This window comes from Harpia harpyja, chromosome 15 (assembly GCF_026419915.1).
Source record: "Harpia harpyja isolate bHarHar1 chromosome 15, bHarHar1 primary haplotype, whole genome shotgun sequence".
Lineage (NCBI taxonomy): Eukaryota > Metazoa > Chordata > Aves > Accipitriformes > Accipitridae > Harpia > Harpia harpyja.
This window is the reverse complement of record NC_068954.1, coordinates 28980545-28997840: the sequence shown is the minus strand read 5'-3', so window position 1 is coordinate 28997840 and position 17296 is coordinate 28980545. Positions and strand designations below refer to the sequence as shown.

At 47.2% G+C, this 17296-nt stretch overlaps 2 protein-coding genes across 2 annotated transcripts; both read right to left on the bottom strand.

Moving 5' to 3' along the window:
* Nucleotides 1-502: 502 nt before the first annotated feature.
* Nucleotides 503-4530, bottom strand: LOC128152062 (keratin, type II cytoskeletal 5-like). The gene is made up of 9 exons (XM_052810061.1): nt 3979-4530; nt 3334-3548; nt 2956-3016; nt 2766-2861; nt 2327-2491; nt 1945-2070; nt 1330-1550; nt 1025-1059; nt 503-919 (listed from the first exon to the last, which is right to left on the bottom strand). Exons 1-9 carry the CDS (start codon nt 4471-4473, stop codon nt 708-710), a joined length of 1626 nt encoding a protein of 541 aa, XP_052666021.1. The 5' UTR covers nt 4474-4530; the 3' UTR covers nt 503-707.
* A 4713-nt stretch (nt 4531-9243) lies between these two features.
* LOC128151979 (keratin, type II cytoskeletal 5-like) lies at nt 9244-14190 on the bottom strand. The gene is made up of 9 exons (XM_052809869.1): nt 13574-14190; nt 12327-12541; nt 11719-11779; nt 11426-11521; nt 11009-11173; nt 10665-10790; nt 10198-10418; nt 9877-9908; nt 9244-9768 (listed from the first exon to the last, which is right to left on the bottom strand). The coding sequence occupies exons 1-9, from the start codon at nt 14075-14077 to the stop codon at nt 9572-9574; spliced, it is 1617 nt and encodes a 538-aa protein (XP_052665829.1). The 5' UTR covers nt 14078-14190; the 3' UTR covers nt 9244-9571.
* Between the last annotated feature and the right edge of the window lie 3106 nt (nt 14191-17296).

Sequence of the window (17296 nt, the reverse complement as noted above, 5' to 3'; positions counted from 1 at the left end):
TAATTATGGTAATGGCAGTGACGGCATTTTATTAGCCCCTGCAGCTAGTGCATGTACAGAACAGCATGAGCTGAAGTACTTGCTTTCTTGGGAAAAACTAGATTTATATCCCTACATGACTCATCACATAAAACCTTGGAAGATTACAGGGGTTTTGGCATGATCAAGGTGGGATGAAAATGCTGAGCTGCCGTAATGTAGAAATTAACATAGAAGGATGTTTTCTCTAGTGCCTACTAGGAACAGTAGATATTTCCCCATCCTGTGGAAGATACTGATGCTAAAAAACTTTGCTCACGCAAATGGGAATGGAACATCCAGCTGCTCTGTTCCTGTTGGATATCAGAGGTGTCCATGGAGTTGTAGTGAGTGCAGAGGAAGGAGAGGTCTGAACTCTTGTGTGTGTGAATTTTGTTTACCTTCAACTCTGCTCTGCTATGTCAAGCACTCTCTTCTCCAAGGTCCTATAAAGTAATTGGTCTTCAAAGGAGGATGCGACAGAATTAATTCCACGTGCCTTTTATTAGACAAACACTGGGAAATGGGGATTTCAGAGAGTCGAAGAACAAACAGGAGCATGGCATGTTTTATATAAATAAAGACAGATAGCTTTGACTTCCAATTCTTTTGCAAGTAAAAGGGTCAGGATTGTACGCAATACGAGAGGAAACTTGGCACACGCTAGCTAACAGTGCTGATGTCTGACTTTAATAGCATCTCTTGGTTGAAGAGGTGCTGGAGGCATACTTTGTGCTGGAACTGCTTCCACCAACCACGCATGACCCGGCTGTGCCTTGTCCGCTTCCAGAGCTGAAGCCCATTCCTCCAGCACAGACCCCACCTCCAACACCGCTGCTGCCTCCAAAGCTGAGACAGTTTCCACTTCCATATCCTGTTCCTACAGCGGTTCTGGTCACGGCTGCAAGAGGAAAACACCCTCTTTAGAGGTATCCACAAACAGTGGGCTCTAAGCGGCAGGGAGACAAATGTAAAAGTTGCCAAACTATCTTTAAAAGTTACTTACAGATATTCACTGCACCAGCACCTTCTCCAGAGAGCCTGTTAGGGGGCAAAATGAGCCAGTAAGAATTCAAGAGGAACCCATGAACAGGAGCTGGTTGAAAAGGGAGGAGAATTTCCTTGGAATATATTTGGTAGAAGTTGGAAAGTTTGCATGAAAGGCTACCATCTTCCCAAATAGCTCATCTTCATGGGCAATTGCTTGCCTTTAAACAGGTTCCAGGTCTTCTGAATGTGGGAAGTCTAAACCTGACAAGGGTCAGCGACTCCATTGCACCTCTGGAAATTGGGATATAAAATTGGACGCACCTGCACTCCTCACCCTCCAGCAGCTTCCTATAGGTCGCAATCTCAATGTCCAGGGCCAGCTTGACGTTCATGAGCTCCTGGTACTCGCGGAGCTGCCGGGCAAGGTCTGTCTTGGCCTTCTGCAGAGCTGCTTCCAGCTCGGCCAGTTTTGTCCTGGCATCCTTGACAGCCATCTCCCCGCGCTGCTCAGCATCCACAATGGCTGTCTGCAAGTTGGCGCACTGTGGAGGAAAAACAGTGGTTGCATTCCTTCTCTAGAGCATAAACCAGTTCTTTGTACCCTGAGGTCATGATGCCAGGTCTAGATGCAGACGACTTTGGGTTAACATCTATAGGTGTGATCTTAATGATCATTGAATTGACCCATGTTCTGAGCCAGGTCACAACCTGGATTTAATCTAACCCCACACCTCTTAACATCTTCTTAGGTTTACTAATATTGTATTAAGTTACTCTTAGTGATGTTACTGCACTGAGATAAATGCTGTCGTATTCATTCCTGATCCAGCAGAACTCACAGAGATGCATCTATTTCTATTCCCTGGAGTTGGCTGGACAACCAAGAGGTTAGACCACAGCAAGAGTTAAGTCTTATGCATTTATGCTGCCCTTTACCTGTTTCTTCACGCTGTCGATTTCAGACCGCAGCCGCTGGACATGACGGTTGAGCTCAGAGATCTCCTGCTTGGTGTTACGGAGGTCGTCCCCATGCCTGCCTGCTGTAGCCTGCAGTTCTTCATACTGTCAGATAGAGAGGAACAACCAGTCAAGGTAAAATGTATTGGGTTTAGAGCCAAGCAGAGTGTGGATATGTGGGTGTTTGCACTCCAAAGTATGTGTATGTTCTCGGTCCCAAATTAGCACTTCCAAACTTTATAGGATTATTAAATCTGAAGACATCCTGTGTTATAAAAATCACAGTGGGACACTCCTTCCCGAGGGGATTTGGGGGAGGGAGTTTGGTCTTCCCATTGCAGAAGCCTTCCTAGGCACTCACCCTGGACTGGTACCAAGACTCAGCCTCTGCCCGGCTCCGGTTAGCAATGTCCTCGTACTGCGCTTTGACCTCTGCAATGATGCTGTCCATGTCCAGGCTGCGGTTGTTGTCCATGGTCAGGATGACAGAGGTGTCGGAGATCTGGGTCTGCATCTGAGACAGTTCCTGCAAAAGCAGCGGGTGTTTCGGTGAGTCGCAGGTGTGAGACACGAATGTTGCTCAGGGAAAGGAAATCCCCCAGGTTAGCGGGTAGACCTGGGTGGACAAAGTGACTTTTCCAAGACAGTTTCAGGCAGGATTAAGACAGCAGGTGAAATGGAAAAAGCATTGAATTATTTAGTGCAACAGAGTGGAAAATAAACAGTCCTGAGCCTCTGAAGTGGGAAAGGAAGGCAAGGACATAGGAAACTGGGAGAATGATGTAAATGCTGGTGCTTACGGCTTCATAGAGGGCTCTGAGGAAATCTATCTCCTCCATAAGGGAGTCCAGCCTGGCTTGCAGCTCTGTCTTGTTCATGTAGGCAGCGTCTACCTCCTGGAAGAGGAAACGCATCACAAAAATGAAGTGGTTTTTGGAGAAGCATAGGAAAAGCTGGAGAATGTGTTTCTTGCTATGCTCCTGCACCTACCTTCTTCAGGATCACAAATTCATTCTCGACAGCTGTGTGCTTGTTGATCTCCTCTTCGTATCTGCGGGATTGAAATGGAGGGTTGGTCTAGGCTTGTGCAAAAGTTATTTCATATTTTCAGGACCAGCCGCTTTTTTTGTGTGTGTGTACAGTTTTGTACCTTGGTCTCTTAGCTCTATAATTTTCTGCCTGTGACTTTCAGCCATGGGGAACTGAGGCTGAATATGTCTCATATTAAACTTAACCTGGGCCTTACTCGCAAGATTATATCAGCAAAAAGGCCTTCTTTCCTTGTTTGATTGCACAGATGCATCAGAGAGCTGGCATCTGTCGCAGCCGCCCCTGCTCTCCAAGCAGACCACAAATGGATAGGCTTACTTGTTCTTGAAGTCCTCAGCAAGGCTTTGCACCTTGTTCAGCTCCCCTCCCAAGTTCTCCTTGTCTGTCAGCAAGCTGTTCAGCTGTCTCCTGAGGTTGTTGATGTAGGTCTCAAAGAGGGGCTCAATGTTGTTTCTGACTGTTTTGTTCCCCTGTTCTTGCAGAAGGGCCCACTTGGTCTCCAGGACCTTGTTCTGTTGTTCAAGGAATCGGACCTGGATAGAGCAAGGAGATGTTTCAGAAACAGTGATTTTAGGATGGTTTTCCTTAAAGAGGCAAGGTACAATCCTGCAAGGATTCGCTTGCTGAAAGGTGGGAGCTCTCAGCCCTTGGGGAACAGCTGACAATTTAGACAAGCAAGCAAGCATTGCACGTCTGATGTTAACATTCCTGCTCTCTTTGCAAACTCTGCTTCCTTACATCCTATATCACCATTTTCCCCCTGATGGCTGGTCTCATCTCAGCATTAATGAAAGGGATGAATGGTCTCAAAGCTGGAACCCCTCAGGCTTTATTCCCAGGCTGCTGATGTTAGAAATGGCACTACAAGAGCAGCAAAATTCTTAATAAAGATATAACTTGCCCTTGTTTATGCTTCCCCACTGAAGAATCAACACAGCATAACCAAGAAATCTTATGTCTCACCTTGTCGATGAAGGAGGCAAATTTATTGTTGAGGGTTTGAATCTGATCCTTCTCATCCTTACGGATACTCTGGATGTTGGGGTCAATCTCCAGGTTGAGAGGTTTCAGAAGGCTCTGGTTGACTGAGACTTCATGGATGCCCCCAGCTGGGATAGCAGGGAATCCAGGGCCACCCATGCCACCTCCAAACCCGAAGGCACCACCAACTGCACCACCAAAACCACAGGAGATCCCAGTGCCAGCACCAAAACCTGCAGGTCCGTAGAAGTCACCGCCTCTTCCAGCTATGGAGATCCTCTTGCATCCACCAAGACTGTAGAGGCTCCTGCTTCCAAAACCTCCAGCAAATCTTCCATACCCAGTGGCGGTACTGCAGTTTCCACCTTGGGATGCAGAACGTAAGCAGAAGCTGGTGCTGCTGGCATTTGGGATGAAGGCAGAAGCAGCACTGAAGCCAGCTTTGCTCTGGTTCCTTGCAGCGCACTGGCGAGACATGGCAGCTGATGTGAGCAGGGTGAGAGCGATAGAAAGAATAAAGCAGCGAGGAAGTGGATGGAGGCAGGAAGGTGAAGTTGTGCTCCCCCAGGCTGGGACTGGCCCTTTTATACCCTTACTAGCTGGGGATGGGTCTGGCGTGGTACTCATCTTACTGATTAACTGGGCTCGGCACACCCAGCAGCAAAGCGGATGGTGAGTTCACCATGAGCACAAGCACCTATGAAGCACTTGCAAAGTGCAGCAGTTGCATTTTTTGTGTGTGTGATCTGGCTGTCGAAATATCTGAGAAAACACTAAATACTGCCTGCTCAACTCTTGTTTGCAGCCATGCCTTTCCCACTCCCTCCTTTCACCTCTGCAGTAGATGGTTCCCCGTGTTGGGCAAGCGCTCGCTCATCTCTATTTCATGGATGAATCAATCCCTCTGTTGCGTAAAGGCACATTATTTCACGGTGTAGTGGTCCAAGGTCTGAGAAATCTGTTATTGCGGGTCTGTGTTTTCCTTCTGCTGTGGTTTTGAGTAAACCCCAGCAGGGTATCAGCACCTCAGGCCCCGACTTGTCAGAAATTCTGGACTCTTGTTCTCATGCCCAAACAAGAGTAGTTTAAACCAGAACTGATACAGGAGGGAGAAAAAGGTGATGGAGGGAAAGCCGGGGTGGTGATGGAGCATTAGTGGAAATCTCAGATGATCAGCTATCAAAAACCAGCTGGGGAGTGGGAAGGACATGGAAGGTAATTTTATGAATGGTATTTTCAGACCTTTTCTTTCTGTGAAAAGCATCTATGTTTCATCCTGATTCAGACTGACAACAAATGATGAAATATCAGAATATGACCTGGGAGGGAGTTAACCATTGTCTGTGACGACACAAAACCTGAGTTGGCGATTTCTCAGGGCTTCACCTTCACAGATTTTTGGGCTGTTTCCTGACTCATGGGGTGACCTTGTCTCTACATAGTGTGAAGCCTGTTCCCAGGCTGCCTTCCCCATGTCTGTTGTCTTCCCTCTCTGATATCTCTTACTCACAAGGAAATTCAGTGCTTGGGATCCGGACTTATGACATTGTTCACAGACAACTCCCTTTACTCTTATTCCACATAGTACCCAGGAAAAGTCAAACAGTGCATTTCTCTGGTGAAAGACACATGGTGTCTTGACTTACCCTGTGCATGCTGTGTGGTAGCGCTGTACGGATGGGCATTTATCCTAGAGCAGGCAAGATGCTCGAAAGTCACTCCCAGTGTCTTGTCTGGATGCCCAGGGATGGACACGCTTCTCTCGGACCCTGCAGCCCTTTGGGTTTGCCAAGGTATGTCTCTCTTGTGGATGCCCATGCCCAAGCTGAACACCTACTCATCAGAGGAGGTAGCAGCCCACCTGCAGAGTGTTGTTGGGAAGTTGTAGCTTTCCCCAGCCATTAAAAAGACACGTGCAAACACCGGGGTATGGAGCAAGTGTTCGCAGATGCATCTTTGAAGTGCGCCCTTATGCTTGCCATTTCGCACGTGGAGGCTGGGCAGTCAAGTGAGTTTGACCAGAAGGTCCCAGGAGGGTAATTTGTAGATGCCTGTCATCTCTTTTTGCCTTTCAGCCATGCTTTTTTTTTTTTTTTTCCTCCTATTTTCTTCTCTATTCTTCTAATGTTCCCATTCCACACCCTGGAACAAAGCTAAAATAACTGTTCTGGGAGTGTTTCAGCTACTGTGCGTTATAACAAGCAGCAGTTTTTAAGAGAGCGGCGCTTCTGTGACTAAGCTACAGACTGTCCTAAAGAACTCTGTAAAAATGTTATGGGTAGCAATTAGCAATCAGTTCCCTCTGTGCATTGCAAATTCAAGCCCCTGAGTGCAAGCACCATTCATTTCATTATGACTAAGGTTTTAATCTGGGTTGTGCTAGAATTGACGAGGGCTGTCCTCTCCCACTGAAATATAAGCCCCAGGTCATTGCTACATCTGTTTAACTTGTCCAGCAGGACTGGATGCAGAAGGTTACCTACGTGGTGACCAGAGCCCTGCGCTGGAGCAAGGACAGTTGTACATTGGTCATGTATCCAGAGATGCAAACCTTTGCCAGGGTGGTTTTTTGTATCTTGCTTAAAAAGGGGTGCCCTGGGAGAACAAATATTGTGTCCCCAGCCTTTCCCATGCTCAATGAAGGGCTTTGTAATCTCTGTATTATGACCCAGGGGTTGATGAAATGGGTGGCATCCATCTGACGTGCCTCTTGGCTATATACATGATATCCTCTTTGGTTAGAGAGTGTGTTTGGGCAGCAATGAGGAAGACCATTACTTAACCTTGCCCAGGCTACTGTTCTGAGTGAGGATATTGCTCCTTCCCAGGAAGCTGTTGTGAGTATTCAGCAGGGAGAGGTGGTGGAGCAGGAGTGGAGAGCTGCAGCAGACCAATAAGCAAGCCCACAAGTTTTTGGGAAGATTTCCTGAGGGATACAGAGAGGAACACACATTGTTCAGAGCATGCTAGAAAATTATGGGAAACTGCTGGTCTCAAAGGAAAACCCAAATACAGTCTATTATTGAGGCACTGCCAATTCCTCTCTATTTGCCCATCTTTGGGTATTTTCCTAAGAGTGCTTCTCTACCCGTTACTTGATCTTATTAAGATACATGGGATGAGGGTTGGGACTTTTTTTCTAATCACATCTATTTGTTCAACTGATCTTCCAGTGTGATGGGTTAACCCTGGCTGGATGCCAGGTGCCCACCAGAGCTGTTCTATCACTCCCCCTCCTTCTCAACTGGACAGGGGAGAGAAAAAATATAACAAAGAGCTTGTGGGTCGAGATAAGGATAGGAGAGATCACTCACCAATTACCGTCACGGGCAAAACAGACTCAGTTTGGGGAAAATTAACTCGATTTATTACAAATCAACAGGAGTAGGGTAATGAGAAATAAAACCAAATCCCAGAACACCTTCCCTCCACCCCTCCCTTCTTCCCGGGCACAACTTCACTCCCGGATTCTCTACCACCCCCCCCCCCCCAGCGGCACAGGGGGACGGGGATGGGGTTTACGGTCAGTTCATCACACGTTATTTTCTGCCGCTTCATCCCCCTCAGGGGGAGGACTCATCACACTCTTCCCCTGCTCCAGCGTGGGGTCCCACCCACGGGAGACAGTCCTCCACGAACTTCTCCAACGTGGGTCCTTCCCACGGGCTGCAGTTCTTCACGAACTGCTCCAGCATGGGTCCTTTCCACGGTGTGCAGTCCTTCAGGCACAGACTGCTCCAGCGTGAGCCCCCCACGGGGTCACAAGTCCTGCCAGAAAACCTGCTCCGTGGGCTCCTCTCTCCACAGATCCGCAGGTCCTGCCAGGAGCCTGCTCCAGCGCGGGGTTCCCACGGGGTCACAGCCTCCTTCGGGAACCCACCTGCTCCGGTGTGGGGTCCTCCACGGGCTGCAGGTGGATATCTGCTCCACCGTGGACCTCCATGGACTGCAGGGGGACAGCCTGCCTCACCATGGTCTTCCCCACGGGCTGCAGGGGAATCTCTGCTCCGGCACCTGGAGCATCTCCTCCCCCTCCTTCTTCACTGACCTTGGTGTCCGCAGGGTTGTTTCTCTTATATGTTCTCACTCCTCTCTCTGGCTGCCGAATACCGCCGTCCCAACTTTTTTCCTTCTTAAAAATGTTATCACAGAGGCGTTACCACTATCGCTGATTGGCTCGGCCTTGGCCGGCGGCGGGTCTGTCTTAGAGCCGGCTGGTATGGGCTCTCTCGAACACAGGGGAAGCTTCCAGCAGCTTCTTACAGAAGCCACCCCTGTAACCCCACCCGCTACCAAAACCTTGCCACACAAAACCAATACATCCAGCAATGAGATCTGTCACTCTGTAGCTTTCAGCCAGATGATACTCTGCTTTTACTTCTCAATTAATTTCTCCGGATTAGTCAGAACCACATCTAAAATTGCTACAGCTCTTCTGGTTTTTCTCCACCTTCTCAAAACAAGATCTTGTCTCCAATGTATTCTAGGAATGTGAAGAAACATTGGATCTTGAAGACTTTCACTTTCCAACAGGTATCCCATTCTTGGGTATTTTTTATAGCTATTGGATAAGTGATATCTAATTCAACATGTAGCATGTGAATGCACGTGGACAAGATCCTCCACCTGCTTATAGTCAAAGGAGAGGGAACATCAGCATCAAGACCCCTAAAACAGTGTGGCCAGTGCTCCGAACAGAAAGGGAGCGCTTTCAACCCGCTCAGGCAGATGTTTGCACTGCTGGCACCTACGCTTAGATGAGACAGCTCACAGTAAAGGGGGTTTTGAGATGGACTGATATACTCGAACAAGTCGGGTGGTTGCTCTGACTCCCCTAGTAATTAGTTCCCTATTGTTAGAAGTTTATGCAGGTACATCACACACTTGGCACTGCCCTTCATACCCCCTGGGAGCCAGGCTGCTGGATGTTGTATTGGCTGGAAGCTGCATAGTAAATGAATCTTAGACCTTCTCCCCTGTGCCTGACTCTTGCCTTGGCGTGCCCTGTGTTTAGCTTCCAGGTGTTTTACTTGCACAGTGGGGAGAACATTGAAATCAACGGCAGACCTCCCTTTGGTGCTACGCTGTGCCTGTGTGTTTTGGCTGCTAATGGAGAGATTCAGGAAATGTGAATGAGGAGCAAAAATCTGAGCCTTTAACTGGGCAGGGCCCTAGGAAAAGTGCTTGTTATCTGCATTTGCATTTGTTGTTCCATGTCTTTAATTAAAAGGTCCACAAAATAGAATAAATTACATATGCATTTTTATTAGACAAACACCAGAAAGTGAAGAAAGACAAACAGTCATGGGACACATTTTATATACAAAATCCAGGCAAAAAATGCTGAGCTGTAACAAGCAAGTTGCAAATTTAAGAGTTGGACTCGTGTTCAATAGCAGAGCCCTACACGATGCATGCTAGACAACACAGCTGAGAGAGAGTTCCTAAAGTGAGGCTCCTGTGCGACAAGACATAGGGTTTAGGTGGCCCTCATTCTGTTGACCCCAACTATGCTTTAGTAAAGGACCAGTGTTAAGGTGTTTTCTGGCGAGTGAAAGCGTCTGAAAGGAAACTTTTAGCTTCTGTAACTTCTTCTGGTGGAGGAGGTTGAGACAAACTTCACGCTGGAGCTGCTGCCGCCTCCAAGGGTGGTGCTGCTAACCCCAGGACCACTTCCACAGCTGAAGCTGTTCCCCATATTGCAGATTCCCCCTCCCATGCTGAGGTTACTTCCTCCTCCGTATCCCGTTCCCACAGTTGTTCTGGTCACGGCTGCAAGAAGGAGAAGGAAAAGCATTCAGTTTCTTCGGGCATTGGCTTCTTGGTGCAGAGACACACTAATGCTTAAATAAGGTAATTGCATGTATGTTAGAGACTTACAGATATTCACTGGGACACCATCTCCAGCCAGCCTGTTAGGGGACAGAACACAAAAAGGTAAGAGGATAAGGAGTCTGTTGATGGGGGGGGGGGGGGGTGGAAACAGGGTACATTTCCTAGAGACCTTTGGGGAGAAAAATAAAAACTTGGCATATTTCAGGGATGCTTCCTGCAATGTTATTTCTATTAGCTAGGACAATCTTCCCCCCTCCCCACCCCCTAATGCCCTGTTCAGCATTTCAGAAATGCTGAGCATCTCCAGTGCTTGCATTGCTTTGCTCGTCCGACATCAGGACTAGAAGGGTTGTGTTTCCCACCCACCTGCACTCCTCGCCCTCCAGCAGCTTTCTGTAGGTCGCGATCTCGATGTCCAGGGCCAGCTTGACGTTCATGAGCTCCTGGTACTCGCGGAGCTGCCGGGCCAGGTCGGCCTTGGCCTGTTGCAGAGCATCTTCCAGCTCAGCCAGTTTGGCTTTGGCATCTTTGAGGGCCAGCTCCCCGCGCTCCTCAGCATCTGCGATGGCCGCTTTCAGATTTGCACACTACAGAAGAGAAAACCCGAGTCAAATTCCCCATACAAGACCTAGACTTGTTCTTTATCTACCCTGAAATCACAAGGTCTTATTCCAGCACCATCAGCTTAATCATTTTTTGTGACAGTTCTCTGTTTGAGAGAAAAAGGATCAAACTGAGCAGAACTTGCCTAGGTTGCCTCTGATGTTTTCCTTCCTCTCCCTTGCAAGTCAGGGTGTAAATTGGTTAAAAGCGTGGGGTTTGCTGCTTTTTACCTGTTTCTTCACATTGTCGATTTCAGACCGCAGCCGCTGGACGTGGCGGTTGAGCTCCGAGATCTCCTGCTTGGTATTACGGAGGTCGTCCCCGTGCCTGCCTGCTGTAGCCTGCAGCTCTTCGTACTGTCACAGAGAAAGGAACAACCAGTCAAGATAAAATCCATCCTTTTTGGAGTAACCCAGGTGCCTGAAAGCTTGGCTGCCTCCTCGAGCCCAGACTAGCAGCTGGAGTGCTGCTGTGCAAGATGCAATATTTGAGAAGGTTTTCTTGGAAGAGTCAGTCTTTATCTGTTCAAAACAAGACATGAAGATAACAGCACGGAAACCCCCAGTTTCTTCACCTTGGTTTGGTACCAGGACTCTGCTTCAGCCCGGCTTCTGTTGGCGATGTCCTCGTACTGCGCTTTGACCTCCGAGATGATGCTGTCCAGGTCCAGGTTTCGGTTGTTGTCCATGGTGAGAACAACAGAGGTGTCGGAGATCTGGGTCTGCATCTGAGACAGCTCCTGCAAAGTGCACGGGATTAGGTGAGCTAATTCACTTGAGAGATGCCTTTTCATCCTTTCAGATGAGCGTGCAGACCTGGGAGAGGCTACAGATTGTTATCTGAACAGCTAAGACAGTTGGTACAACTCTAAAGAGGTAAAGGATTTAGCATCTCCTGGGGGAAGAAATTACAAGCTTTCAGAGGAAAGGAGGGAGGGAAGGGAAAGCTCTTAACTGAGGGTTGAAATGTCTTGGGAGGTGGTTGTACTCACTGCTTCGTAGAGGGCTCTCAGGAAGTTAATTTCTTCAGTCAGCGCATCTACCTTGGCTTGTAGTTCCACCTTGTTCATATAGGCAGCATCTACATCCTGGAGGACAAGAGATTTAGGTAATGTGTCTTAAACTCTTATCAGCAAGTCAGGAACACGCATATCTCTGCAATAACAGTCCAGGGAAGAAACGGTAAAAAAAGCTTTTTGGAATATGAATGGATGGATTTGTGAATGAATAGGTGATTAGAGCTCTACAAATAGTCATCAGATGGTGTTCTGTAATTTGCTCTCACCTTCTTGAGTGTCACAAATTCATTCTCTGCAACTGTACGCCTGTTGATTTCATCTTCATACCTAATGGAGGGAAGCAGAAGGAGCATTTGTTTAGGCAAGTAACAGAGGGAGGTGATTTTGGTTTGCTGGAATGAACTTCCTTAAGAGCATTTTGCATACAATGTTCTTTTCTCCTACAGAGCATCTGAATAAGAGACCATGAGCATGTTCCTAGGCTGAACTAGTTAAAACAAGTACATCAAAAAAATTTTAAAGAATCTATTCTTTTTTTCCTCTTTCTGGCCATTAGTCATACTCCTCCTGCCTGTCTTAAGCAAATTAAGCATGCTGTCCTGAAACTCTCAGACCTACCGTGTAATTCTTTTTTTTTTCCTCGGTAGGTAATTTAGTTAATAAGTCTTTGATCATATTCTAAATTATTCCCTAAATGTTTGTGTATTTGGATCTGTTACTCCATTACTGTTTATCTTGAGAAAATGTCACAGTCTTCACTGTCGGGAATTCCTGTGTCCCGGACTCTCCTGGATCACCCAGTTGGCTTAAGGATGTGGAATAGAGAAAGGCTGCACCTACCTAGGTAAGTAGACCACTAGCTCAATAGACTTACTTCTTCTTGAAATCCTCAACCAGGTACTGTGTGTTGACGAGCTCTCCCTCCAGCCTTCCCTTGTCGCTCAGCAAACTGTTCAGCTGCATCCTGAGGTTGTTGATGTATGTCTCAAAAAGCGGCTCCAGGTTGTTCCTAACTGTTTTCAACCCCTGCTCCTGAAGCAGGCTCCACTTGGTTTCCAGCACTTTATTTTGTTGCTCAAGGAATCGGACCTGCAAGCAGAAATATCCTGAAGATGTTTTGAAAGAGCAGAGATTATGGAGAGCTTTCCTTGCAAATGGGGGATCTCGGTACTGGCTGAGGTGACGAAGTGCTCTTTCCAGCTGGTTTTCATAGCCAAATTTTCATCTAGTAGAAAAAAGAATTTGCTATTTGACTGCAGGGACCCTGCTCAGTATTGCAAACAAACTCTGGAATTACTACCTATTTTCTTGCACCATGCTTCCCCTTTGTTGCTTTTCTAAATCAAGACAAGGTGCATGCATTTTGTGTGAAAAGTGCATGCAAAATCAGTTAAGGAGCAAAACAGGGTTTGCACTTTTATTAAGAAAACAATAGTAAAGTGCCATTTCTCCTTCCCTTCAGTATAGCTCCCCCACCCCACAAAGCACCCAAAATAATGTAGCATTTTCCTTGAAACCAAAGAGAAGCTGCTCAACCGGAGGAGAAATCAAGCAGATGCTCTTGTGCATCTAATACAGTTAACAAGGAAATTAAGTAGACAGACAGTGTCAGATAAGATTTCACTATTTTGAACTAACAGTCCAGACATGCTGGTACTGTTGCAGTGGTATGCCTTTAAATGCCTTTGAGGAAATTCAAGCAATGAGAAGCGTACTTCTCCCTAGTGCCAATTCATGTGATTCCTTTCTTGGTCATTTTAGATGGGTTGCTTGCATCTCACTGTAACCATCTAAAAAACTGTTATCAAGGCTCCTATAATGCACAATGGAGAGAGCCCAACATCTCCAGAAGGATGGGATTGTCTTCTAGAGATTCCTTTTTCCAATGCCTAAGAGATGTCAAGCAGCAAATGAGGAGGACCTCAAATACTGGATGATTAATTCATAGCAACCACCATGTAGCAGGTACCATTCCCTGGAGTTTCTGGGGACTGGGCATCTTCCAGTCTCATTCCTCACTTCTATTCCTTCTTGATCAGCTTATGTGCTCCCAAAGCAGCTAAGAAAAGGGTCCCCATCAAAAAAATCAGGACAAGATATTTAGGGAAGCTCGTGTCTCACCTTGTCAATGAAGGAGGCAAATTTGTTATTGAGGGTTTTGATTTGTTCCTTCTCCTCCTTTCGGATCCTTTGGATGCTGGGGTCAATCTCCAAGTTGAGAGGTTTCAGAAGGCTCTGGTTGACGGAGACTTCGTGGATGCCCCCAGCTGGAAATCCAGGACCACCCATGCCACCACCAAAGGCACCATATCCATAGCCAAGGTTAGCTGGCATGCCAAAGCCACCACCATACACGCTACCAGCGCCACCACCAAAACCTGCAGATCCATAGAAGCTACCACCCCTTCCAGCCACAGAGATCCTCTTGCATCCACCAACATTGTAGAGGCTTTTGCTTCCAAAGCCACCACCAACCCTAGCAAACCCGCTGCCAGCATTGCAGTTTCCGACCCGGGTGACAGAGCATGAACTGAAGCTGGTGCGGCAGGTGTTTGGGACGATGGCCGAAGCAGCGCTGAAGCCACTTCTTCCCCTCTGAATCCTCACGGTGGACTGGCGAGACATTGCTGGCTTTTGGATTGGGATGGATGCTACAGCAAGAATAAAGGAGCAAAGGTGCTGGCCTGGAGCAAGGAGTAGGAGGGAAAGGAGAAAGATGAACCTGTGCTCTCCACGGGCTCAGGAGAGCCCTTTTATGCATGTATGAGACTGGGATGGGTTTGATGAGGTGGATCATCTTTCTGATTAATTAGGCTTGGCATGTCCAACAGCATTCTGGAGAGTGAACTCACTCCGCACACACGCCCTTCTGAAATAATATAGCCAGGTTCTGAGCAACAGTGGTATTGTTTGGGAATAACTGTCGCCTTCTGCCGTCTTTGTAGACAGCCAGACTCTTTGCCATATCAAAGCATTTGAAAGTTGCTAAGAGTCATGTTGGGCACAGGGAGGAAAACACCATTCAAAACGCGTGTCACTCAACACCTCTCTCATTTGAAAACTTCATCCCTCAGGATTGCTTTTGCCCCTTTTCTGTTCACAAGCAGGGCTTTGAAAAGTTAGTCCCTTGTGTGTTAGGAAAGGGTTCTGTGTTGGGCAGAGTAGCATTTTACAGCAAGCCCTGCAGAAAATTGTTCAATCCTGGGGTATTGTGATATGTCCTGCGTGGTCCCCTCTATGCCACCACAATATATCTGCAGAAATAGTTTTGCTTCCATCCCTATAAAGGCTCAGCTCCCTGAGCTGACCTCTTCTGAAAATCCTGCTTCTGCAGACTTATTCTTCTGTCACTGAAAAAATACAGGAATGAATATGAAATGTTTTGACAAGGTCTTTTGTTCATGTGTGGATTTTGACAGCTGCCACTGAGCTCTATCGCAAATAGTTGTGGTAGTACCTCGGCTTTGAAGATTTGGAGTTCAGTATTTTAGCAGGGTGGAAACAAATAAACAAACCAAAAAAAAAAAAAAAAGAGGAGGAAAGATTGTGGGAATGGGAACTGCTTTGAATCCAGTGGCTCTATGGAAATGGAGTGCTCTGGGGCTGTTCCCAACTCACAGGTTTATAAACACGACATAGTTTCCCAAAGATTTACTCAGCTCTTTCAGCACTGCACATCTGAAAGTGTGATCCTGCCTGCTTGAATCCACTAGGAAAGTGCTCTACAGGATTCCCTCTGCCCAGATCCACAGCAATCTGGACACAGTAAGGCATCCTGGATCTTTCCTTTCTCAGCCACAGGTACCAACACAGCCCTTTGCTTTGCATTTACATGGCAGGCAGTTTGAGTAACAAGTCAAATAGAAAAATGTGAAAAATAATTCATTTTGAGGGACAGCAAGAGTTTCTGGCCCTCACTGTGTTTTGAGTTGTTCAGGAAAAGATGATTCATACATAATTTGTTTATACAAGAGGGTGAACTTGTAAACGCATCCCCCCCGAACAGCTTCCTCTCATGTTGTCTGCGAGTCTGAGCAGCTGCTGGCTGCAGTAGAGGAATAAGATAATATTGAGGAATCACCACGGTGGAGGGGTGTTGCGCTTCGATCTGCCCATGTCTTGCAAGGTACCTGGGTAAAAGAAACTCCCAGAAATACTTTGCATCCCCATTGTTTCCCCAGCTGCTTGCTTTCAGATGGATTGTGTTTGCAATTGAATTTTTTAAAAAAGGGGGAGTAAATAGCAGGTTTTAGTTTATTTTGGTGTCTATTACAAGACTGAGCTTTTATTGTAAGGAAGGGCTTAATCCTGTAATTTTTGCCCAGCGGGGCTATCTCATTGGCTGACTGTCTGCACATTTGCACCCATGGGAACTGGAAGTAAATGGATTACAACCAACAGGTCTGCATCCGAAAGGCAGTGGATTATTGATCAGCCTTAGGGTTTTGCCCATCAGTTGACAGATGTCATGACTTGAATGCATGAGATTGATTTCCCGCACACACAGCGTACTAGATTCGTATAGATGCAAGTCCCAGAAAGCAAGATATTCAAACGCAGATGCAGGTTGCCAGCCTTCTTAAATGCCTGTGTCTCCTTTGGGAATTGCTGTCTCGGGTGCTATCCGTTTTCCATCTCACGTAACTCTGACTATCTGAAATCTTTTCTGTATTCTTGTGTATTCAGTGGAGATCACCACCAAATGGCAGAGTCTTCCATCCTAAGGTAGGTGGATGGAGAGGCCCCTGAAGATGGCTTTCCACCTTCACCAACACTATGTGGGTAGACCAGATAGCTGACTCAGGGTGTGCCGAGTTAGCCAGGCTGAAACCCACCCTTGGTTACTAACAGCGTGATGCGTCAGTACTTTCCTTTTTTCCCTCAGGCTGCTTTTACATATGAAACTTGTCTTTTTTGGCTAAAGAATACGCCAACTGCGTTGGAGTCCATTGTTAATAATAGTAATAATACAGCTCCTCCAACCAAGTAAAAAGAAATTAATTTCTTTCCATTTCACATTTGCACTAGGGTGGAGGTGATGCGGTTGTCACTCATCTGGAAGGAATTTGAGAGGTAATTACAAAAGGCAGAACTGTGAGCACAAGGAGCTGTAGCTACAGGTTTGGGGTATGGGGTGATGGCAAGGGGGGTCCCCACCCTGCTCTGTTGATGGAACACAGGGTTTCCAGGTAGCTCCTGGGGGAGTGTCTCCCGTGCACCCTGCAGCTCCAGGCACGTAATGAATGTGCTGCTCTGATGCAGATAGCTTGCTCTGATATGGACTTTTTCTCCTCCACCAGAGGATAATGCTTGTGCTCACTCAAGCTGCTCTGTAGTTTTTCCTTCTAATCAAACAAAGGGAGCTGTGTTTGGGCAGGTCCCGCCAGGTGAGAGCCCCCCTGACATGGCAGAGGCCGTCTGCAAGGTTGAGCAGGCTCCAAAGCCTTTTTCTTCCCTTCCCCTCCTCAGTTCTTCCTACCGGGCTGAGCAGAGGGGGCAAGCAGCAGCGGGTGCAAGTCCCAGACCAAGAGGCAGGAGATCCCTTTACACCATGCTGTAAACTTGAGAGTAAAGGCTTGGCTGAGTTGGTTTCTGGCATCATGCTGATATCAAGGTAATAACTCTCCTTTGAGATTAGGAAAGCGAGTTCTGACTCTGTCAGGGCAATAAAGGCAACTCCAGCCCCTTTAGTGAGAAATGTGAACCATTTTCTGTGTACCCAGCCAGTGAACAGGAGATACCTCCAACAGCTTTTCATCACCTCCTCTCCATCTCTCTGCACTGCTGCTCCTCTCCAGCATCCGCCTTGGAAGCCTTCACCTGATGATGGATGCCTTTTCTCAG

Coding starts and splice junctions, on each gene's coding strand:
- LOC128152062 (XM_052810061.1), bottom strand. CDS start 4,473: ATGTCTCGCCAGTGCGCTGCAAGGAACCAGAGCAAAGCTGGCTTCAGT. Junction 3,549..3,978: donor TTGCCTCCTTCATCGACAAG/GTGAGACATAAG, acceptor TGCTCTATCCAG/GTCCGATTCCTTGAACAACA. Junction 920..1,024: donor TGCTGGTGCAGTGAATATCT/GTAAGTAACTTT, acceptor TTCCTCTTGCAG/CCGTGACCAGAACCGCTGTA.
- LOC128151979 (XM_052809869.1), bottom strand. CDS start 14,077: ATGTCTCGCCAGTCCACCGTGAGGATTCAGAGGGGAAGAAGTGGCTTC. Junction 12,542..13,573: donor TTGCCTCCTTCATTGACAAG/GTGAGACACGAG, acceptor TTCTGCTTGCAG/GTCCGATTCCTTGAGCAACA. Junction 11,522..11,718: donor AATTTGTGACACTCAAGAAG/GTGAGAGCAAAT, acceptor CTTGTCCTCCAG/GATGTAGATGCTGCCTATAT.